Source organism: Helianthus annuus, chromosome 9 (assembly GCF_002127325.2).
Source record: "Helianthus annuus cultivar XRQ/B chromosome 9, HanXRQr2.0-SUNRISE, whole genome shotgun sequence".
NCBI lineage: Eukaryota > Viridiplantae > Streptophyta > Magnoliopsida > Asterales > Asteraceae > Helianthus > Helianthus annuus.
This window is the reverse complement of record NC_035441.2, coordinates 133,470,106-133,478,977: the sequence shown is the minus strand read 5'-3', so window position 1 is coordinate 133,478,977 and position 8,872 is coordinate 133,470,106. Positions and strand designations below refer to the sequence as shown.

Below are 8,872 nucleotides of genomic sequence, written 5' to 3'. Positions count from 1 at the left end.
ACTATATATACGTGTGTATTATGAAAAACTTAAGAAAAATGTGTGGTCCAAAATGTTTCTCAAGTTTCTCAATTAGCCTAATGCTTCTCACAGATCCTAACCCTCTATATATATACATACATATAATAACAAGTAAATAATAAAATAATTAAAACTGAGTTTAAGAAACTACCAACGAGACAACACTCGAGCTTTGTAAATAGACATCGAAAAGAGTCGAGCTTAAACTCAAGTTTACGTAACTTAAACAAGCCGATCTTAGACCTCATTCCTTCATACTCTCACATTTAGAAAAGCATGTTTGATTACAATTTCTTTTTCGCTTTTTAAAAAGCCGTAAAATTTAGATAAACTACTTTTCAAAAAGCTAAAACTTTTGATAAACAAAATTACTCAAATGATACCTTTTATTTCTATTTGAGGGTTTATTTGCTCTAGCTAAACTTATTGAATATCTTTTTTTCAAAATTTGAGTTCGGGTACAAAAGCTTGTCAAAACATTACTATAATAGTAATAATAACAATAATAAGCAAACAAATAACTTTATTATACAAAAGTTGAAACTTGATAACACATACATAATTAAAGTCCCTCCAAACATCATAAATCGTATCTAACACAATAAATTAAGATCAAATAAAAACCTTAAAACTTTTTTTTTCAACATTCTAATACTTTTGCCAATATACAGAGTTACAACTTACAAATGATCCACAGTTTTATAATTATATGCTCAAGATATATAATTATAATAAAAAATATAAAGTTAATAGCAAATCAATGTTTCTCACGCGGGATGCCAGATACAGTAATTCTTTCAACGATCCGAGCGGATTTAAAAACTTAAAAGGTTCCTTGCAGCAGCCACATTCAACTTATAACTTGGTCAACATTCTTTGCAGCATCAGATCCTTATAAAGGGCCAAATTCTGAAACACAAGGCATGATACATCACTTACCCATAAATCACATGACAATATTCTCACTCTTTATGCATCACCTGATCAAGTTTATCTATTACCAGATTTGCTTAGCTAGAGCCGAGTCAAGCGTCACTAAATTAATCATTAAACAGAGATAATTATAAAGACAAACTTATAGGCAGATTAACTATGCAGAAGAAAAGTCCATTTTGGGGCAAATTAGGGCCACGAATCCATGGAATAATACTATTTGGAGGGGTTTAAAATAATTGATTTATTGACAGGTTTTCGTCCAATTGGGTCTCTAAAAACCACCAAAACTTTTTTACACGCACGGACATGGGATCGTGTGTGAACTCTCTTTTTGTTAGAACCAAGAGAACACGCTAGTTTAACGTTTTAATATTAACTATCTTCCAAAAGGTAGGCTTTTGACCATAAAAAATGGTATGAACTTTGCATTTCTGAGAATACAAAATGTGTAGTTTACCTTCACCGTAAACGCCATCGAGATGATGCCAAGAACAAGAACCAACCATGTATATGGATATATGTACATGTATATGAATCAGTGGCATATAGGTACACACATACACTTGTATTAGGGCGGGGGAGGTAAAGTAAAAATGCTTCTAACCATGAGAAGTGTGACAAGGATTTTTGTGCATCAAATTCAAAAAAAAATTATGATTTTTAAAGAAAATTTCTTGAAAACACAAGGTCATACAAGAAATTTTTAATGACGGAGATGCATCATATTGTGAATAATTTCCAAAAATGATGCACTAAATGAATAAAAAATAAAATTTTACATCATAATGAAAAATATCATTTTTATTTATCGTACCATTTTTTTGAAAGTCAAGGTCACCCACGGATTATAAAATGGTGGGAGCTGAGCATCTCTCTCTCTCTCATACGATAGGTTTAACTGAGAACTACTAAATACATGTATTTATAATTTATTCACTAGTGAATACATGTATGCATGCACTGATAAATACACTCTGTAATGAACATGTGAAAGGTCTAGCACGTGAGCAACCATGTTGTGTTTGATTACATAAATAATATCTTGTAAATTGTTAGTAGTTCCACAACACCAAACATGGTAACAGGATAGTCACGCAAGATAAACCACAGACAATTTAACTTGGTTTTGATCCATTTGACATAATTTATACCTATTTCGCATGTTATTTAACCACCTTATGTTGTAGTTGTCATGCCATGCAATATAATTAGGCGTGGAGGCAGAGGTACCACTTCATATACATATATCCTCGATAGTGTCATTTAAAACGAGAATGAACACATAGAAAAAGTAGGTGTTGATCAAGAGGAAGATGATTTTAGGTTAATGAATTAAGAGTACGTTATACGTATGTTCGGCACATGTTTACATGTTCGTAGTGATTCTAGTGCTAATTTTGTTGCATTGTATCCAATATCTTTACATGTTCATTGTGATGCTAGTGCTAAGTTTGTATATTCAAGGCCATGTTGGTAGCACGAGTTGAGGTTTGTTCATTCTAGTTACTTCATAAATTTGACCGTTTTTAGTTATATTGGTTATATGATGAATTGATGATTAAAATGTCTATAATAATATGACTATGTGAGTCTAACAGGGTTCGTTTATTGATGATTAAACTGTTTACAGTTATACCAGTTAGGTTAGGTGACGGGTTTCTTTTAGATGATAAAAGTGATGTAAGTAATATAGGCCGGTTCAGTAACTTGTTAATTTTAGATGATTAAAATGCTTATAGTTATACGAGTCAGGGTGAGTGAAGGGTTTCATTATAAGTTATAAAACTCGAGTCCAGTAATGAGTTATTTGACAATGAAAACGTTTATAAATAGATGGATGGGGTCTATATATAGGTTATACATACATTTATATATGTGTGTGTGTGTGTGAGTTGTCTTACTGTCTTGTGGTGGGTTTCAATTGTGTGTTGCAATAGCTTTCTTTCTGCATTTTTAAAAAAAAAAAAAAATCTTTGATTTTAATAATTAAACAATGAAGTTGATTTTTCTGATTTCTTTTGTTTCTTTTCGTATAATATGATAAATAAAAATATATAAATTATGGAAATACTATTTCTGTTTTCTAGTTTCTTTATATTTTTTTAAAGCTTCTTTGGTTGTACATTGAGATTGTTCATGCTGTTTTAATAATAAATTGTGTGTATTTCTTTTTATCTTCTTATTTTTGGGTGCTTAAGAATTAACCAATAGAAAATGTTATCCAGAATTAATCTGAAGGTTTTATATGAATACCTCGCACTTCACGTACGCGAAGCTCTCACCTCGAGTCTTAGCTTCCGAGACCTGCGTGCCTCGGGTTTTATAAAACTATGCGTGTGTGCTTAGTATGTGTTAATAAGCATCTTGGTTAAAATAGCATGCATCAAGTGCTAAGCGTCCAGGTGCATCGCTTCTTGTATAAGGCGGCTACAACTAAATAAAGGACACTGATTCTTCCTATTAGAAAATGAGACTATTAATTCTTCCTGTTAGAAAAAGAGACTACTGATTCTTCCGTAACTGCAACTAACCCTATAAGATCACACACTTGATAAACTGTTTACATACCTTAAAAGAAGTATAAAAACAATTTTTGAGACTTGTCATTCATGTAATCATATTCGACTTTGATTTCTGTATTAAACTACAATATAACAATTTCCTTATAGCGCATCTCGATTTCTTAGAAAGGTGCACAATTGCATTTAACGTAAGCACAAAACTTCAACGTAACAGTTCCTTATATATTAGTATATCATATAACCAATATTCACTAATACTTCCGGATAGCGTTCAAGATGGCTTGTAAATAGTTTTCTAATAGATAGTTTTCCATTATTTACCTAATAGAAGGCACTGTCGCAAGATAGATCCATGTGCAGAAGGCACTATCAAGGTAGGGTCTGAGGAGGGTAAGATGTAGACAGCCTTACCCTACCCCGTAGGAATAGAGAGGCTGCTTCTAGTGAGACCCCCGGCTCGATAGTAGTTTTGCATCAAGCCCTTTTGTGCATGTACCCTTTTGTCTATCAACGCCACCACATGATGCCTGATTAACCGTCCTCAGCTTTTAACGTTATTTTCACGAAATTAGTAAAATAACGAAAGCTGGAACAGATTGCAAACACTTATTCTTATTTCTTGCCTTGATTAATGCTATACAATCTTCTTAACATGTAACAACTACATAAAGTAAGCCTAGCATACTTGCACAGTAAAAAACAGATAACCCTACATATAATTTAAAAAAGATTGCATCAGGATAGATAAATGTCAGATTTTTTACCCAAGTATAAGCATAAACACCAGCCTCCTTTGTTCCTGGAGGACTTCCCCTTCTGATGAATTTTCCGTCTTTATATATGTATAACATCGGCACCCCAGTAGATAGCTCCAAGTTGATTACCTTTTAGAAACAAATAATATTAAACTACTGTAAAAAACATAAAAGCTATCCAGAAAGACAGATTTGTTACCTCTTGAGGACTTAGATTATCAAGATACATGATAATAGACCTCAGGGAATTCGCATGTGCAACGACCATCACATGCTTTCCCGCCATAAGTTGCGGTTCTATCTGTGCAATACAAACATTGTGAGCACCAGATTCGTTCAACAACATTTGGTTGAAAATACAAAGAAGTAATATTACATTTTCTTTAAAGTAGGTAACGGCTCTTTGCAAGCACATTTCTAAGCTTTCACCATTCGGGGGGCGAACTTCATAAGTTCTACGCCACCTTAAAACTTGCTCTTTACCAAATACTTCAGCAGTTTCTTGCTTGTTAAGACCTTGAAGGTCACCATACCTGATACGACAACACAACAATAATTTATTATTGAGTAAATTACAAAAATCGTCCTTTATGTATGTCACTTATTGCAAACTGTGTCCTTTGTCTTCAATAATTATAGAAAACGTACTTGATGTTTGCAAACCCTTGCAAGTTATGTCCTTTAGCCCTAACTCAGTTAATTTTTGTGGTTAAATCTGACCAAATGGACCCCACATGAGCGTAAAATGACCAAAATACCCTCATGTGGGGTCCATTTGGTCAGATGTAACCACAAAACTTAACTGAGTTAGGGCTAAAGGACATAACTTGCAAGGGTTTGCAAACATCGAATACGTTTTCTGTAATTATTGAAGACAAAGAACACAGTTTGCAATAAGTGACATACATAAAGAACGATTTTTGTAATTTACTCTTTATTATTTTATTGCTCAGTTACAACTCTTGTTTACAGATGAGATTAACACAAGATTACATTCTCTCATTTAATTGCCATGCTTTAACAACCGGAATAGACTGATTTTTGGTGTCTTCACTGTAGATTTGACTCCAAATCTCGGCTTCTTCATTCTCTTTGTGAATGATTATAGGAACCTACAAATTCATATGCAACTTATTATACCATGTTTTCAATGGACACTGTTATTATACAAAACAGCATGCTATTATACATATCAATAGCAACTCCTCATGAATAGTAATCAAAAAATTTTATAATATTGTTTTATAATTTTGATTGTTTTATTAGTTAATTGATTTTTGTTGGATAGATATCGATTCGGTTTATTACAGTACCAGTACGATATACGCACTCGGTATAGAAATTAACATATGTTTTTGATCGATCGATCAAAAATGATAAAAACGAACACTAGTACCAGCACCGATGTTGTTCAAACGCTATCAATCGGTTGAGAGTCACGGTAGTTGTACCGATATTCATTTATCGTCGCAGACAGAGTGGATAAAATGAAAAAAAATGAAAACGGAAAGCATAAAAATGAATATAGATACCGTGATATAGTGATATAGTGTCAGTTTAGTTTATTGAAATAGAACACAATAAAATAAATATGGGTATCGAAAGCGTTAGTTGTCAATTTATAGAACGCAAACGAATCAAATCAAATCGAATCGAACCGAATCGAACTGATGTCAACTGAACATCAGTATCTGTATCGATATTCGTTTTTAATTGTTTCTGATCGATGTAAAGTTTTCTCTTTCAATTACAATAGCGAGTATCGGTATCGTAATGAGCCAAACTGATACCAACCAAATTCTCGCCGCAAAACGCGGGGGAATATCACTAGTAGAATATTATTTTCAAGAGATATTGGTGAAGCGGAACTGTTGTTTCATCGTATCCAGTTTGTTATTAAGGAGCTTAGTAAACCGAAGAAGCTACCTTCTGGCAGCAGTGTTGGGTAAGGGTAAGCATCGCTGTCATTTGAGAACGAACCAATGCTGACGTGTACACAATGTCAAGTGGCATGGTACTGAGTCTCTTGCCGGCTTCTATTGCTTCTTCCACACCTTTTTTTGTCAGGGGCACATCAACACAACCAGTAAACAGATTCTTTTCATTCCACATTGATTCTCCGTGGCGAACTATAATCAAAGTTGATTCATCTGTCTTACATAATACACAAGAAAATTTGAAGAACAGTCATTTGAGTAATTGAAAATATATCAAGTTACTGTAACTTAAAGGTCTTTTTGCATAAAATAGGAAGATACTATGAACCGATTCCTAATTCTAGCAACCAAATATGAAAATTCTCTAAAATGGCAACATACTTCCATTTTTTTTGGCAAAAAAGTTAGCTGTCTGTTTTCTGTTTCCTCTTTTCCTAAGATTTTTTTTTTAAACTTTCAGTATTTTTGTACTTTCTTTTAATTAACAAAATAAAAAGTACTTTCTAGCAAGGTTTAAAAGAAGGGAAACGAGTTTCGAGGCGTTTTCCCTTCGCCTCACGAGGCATAAGGCCGAGGCGGTACTAATAAATAAATATAAAAATATTATATATTATAAAAATAATAATACTAACTAATTTCATCATCAGATTCATCAAAATAATCAAAAACACACATAAAAAAGACATGAAATGCTTGAAATTGACACAAAAAGTCAAAAACATCAAAAACAACTATCAAAACCCCCTGAGGTGCAGCCTTCTTAGCGCCTCAGCCCCTCTGAGGCGCATTAACACTAAAAACCCCATGAGGCGCGCCTCAGACTCGTTTTTTGGCCGTTTCGCCTCGAGGCGCGCCTCTCAAGCGTTTTTTAAAACCATGCTTTCTAGTGTTACTAATAAACTATAAACTAAAAAGAAATTCACAGACAAAGACAAGAAAGGGATGTTTCCTTTTTTTCCAAACGAAAAGTATGCAAGCGTTTTATAAAGTTTTCATAGTTGGTTGCTAGAATTACAGGCCGAAGCATAGTATTTGCAACTTCATATGCACACATCCCTAATTTAAACTGAAAAGCATGGAAAAGAAACTAAAGAAACGAAATTGTGCGGTTCTGATTCTGGATTGTCACTCACTTGTCCTAAACGGTTCATAACTGTCGGTCGGTGTAGACGATGTGAGTGTATCACAAAGTGCAGAACAATGATTAGCCGTTCCGGTCATACTTATTTGCAGTTGCCAGTTGGTTCTCGGTAATAGCTTACGAAATCCATCACGCTTAAGCAGTAAACTCCAATAACGTTTTCTTGATGTTGCATTAAAACCCAAATTATCAACATTTGTTTGCAGACAGTTGGCCCCTGTTGCTAATTGACTAGCAGTCAAAGCCATTCTGATCATCATAAGTCAAACACAATGAAGTTAACAATTCATATAAACACATCACTAAAATTACAGTCCTGCGGCATTTATACACACAAGATGACTAAGTAATTAAACCTAAAACATTTCATATGAACAATTGAAAGTTTGAAACGAATACTGCCTTATTCATGATCGTTTAATGAATGTTAACAGGTTGTTTATGTAATCATATATTGGTAAGAGAAGTAGGGATAGATATACTGCTTACGGTTGATGATGCAGAAATGGGAACTAGAATGCAAATGTTGGTCAGTTGATCATCGAAATCATAGAGGTCTGGTCAAGATCGCCGTGTAGCAAAAACCTGAGATTCGGAATTTTACTGTATAAATAACTAGGGCTTTGTAAATTCTTCCTTCGTGATACAACTAACACGTTGAAGTTACAATAACCTTAATTACACAAATAGTTCACTTTTTATAACGGGCTCGAGCACTTTGGGGGCATCCACTGGATCAAACGGAGTACTCAGAGAGTAACCCGAGTCCACCACTAATTTCAGGGAAAACCCGGTAACCCACCCGTCTGTGGGCACGACGGTGAAATTACCGGTAAAACCGGTTTGGCTCAAGGATCGAACTCAGGTTTCCCTGGGTCTCCTATCATTGTCCACCAATGTCTCACTCTACACCAAGTAGGAGTTGAACTTACATTTCTCAAAAGAAATGCAAGCCTTCCACCACTTAATCTAGAGATCATTGGCAACAAATAGTTCACCTGATTTGACTATTGTCATGTCGTTTCACGGTATGAGTTAAGTGCTTTTTATTTTGTAACGAATATGAATAATGAGTCTTAACACTAGTTTCGCTAAAAGTATGTTAAATTTTTGCAAGACAGCGAGGAATTTTAACACTAGTTTCGTTAATAGTATGTTAAAGAGTAAAATGCATGAATAGTCCCTGTGGTTTGCTAAAATAACACCTTTAGTCCCCAACCTTTGAAAATTACACTCTTGCTCCCTGTGGTTCGCTCAGTTGTTACTCGGATAGTCCCTAGAGTGGATGACCGTTAGTTTGTCCAGTTAAGTCTACCTGGAATGACTAAACTACCCTTTCTATTAAAAAAAGAATTAAATATTTAAAAGAAATAAATTTAATCATTTAACAATTATGGTGGGTCCCACACCAATCCCCACCCCCTTAAACAAAAACCTGCTACCATCGTAAAGTATACAGTAGCTTCTCGTCGGAGCTCAAACGACAACCAGCAACCACCGTATACAACAACTTCTTGAACCTGCAACCACCATCATTCTTACTCTTTCACGTTGGAAACA

General features: G+C 34.3%; 1 protein-coding gene across 2 annotated transcripts; it reads right to left on the bottom strand.

Moving 5' to 3' along the window:
* Positions 1-631: 631 nt before the first annotated feature.
* LOC110873145 (2,3-bisphosphoglycerate-dependent phosphoglycerate mutase) lies at positions 632-7,977 on the bottom strand. 2 transcript variants are annotated; one of them, XM_022122071.2, is made up of 8 exons: positions 7,802-7,977; positions 7,305-7,561; positions 6,161-6,384; positions 5,228-5,346; positions 4,611-4,767; positions 4,434-4,535; positions 4,244-4,363; positions 632-930 (listed from the first exon to the last, which is right to left on the bottom strand). In XM_022122071.2, exons 2-8 carry the CDS (start codon positions 7,558-7,560, stop codon positions 877-879), a joined length of 1,032 nt encoding a protein of 343 aa, XP_021977763.1. In that variant the 5' UTR covers position 7,561; positions 7,802-7,977; the 3' UTR covers positions 632-876. The 2 variants fall into 2 exon arrangements, with proteins under 2 accessions (XP_021977763.1, XP_021977764.1); XM_022122072.2 differs by having other exon boundaries at positions 6,161-6,388; positions 7,802-7,968.
* Positions 7,978-8,872: the final 895 nt, after the last annotated feature.

Bases quoted from the DNA above. Each gene is read 5' to 3' on its own strand.
- LOC110873145 (XM_022122071.2), bottom strand. From the start codon at position 7,560: ATGGCTTTGACTGCTAGTCAATTAGCAACAGGGGCCAACTGTCTGCAA. The intron at 4,536-4,610 runs GTAATATTACTT...TGTATTGCACAG, and splicing joins TTACCTACTTTAAAGAAAAT to ATAGAACCGCAACTTATGGC. The intron at 4,364-4,433 runs GTAACAAATCTG...TGTTTCTAAAAG, and splicing joins ATAATCTAAGTCCTCAAGAG to GTAATCAACTTGGAGCTATC.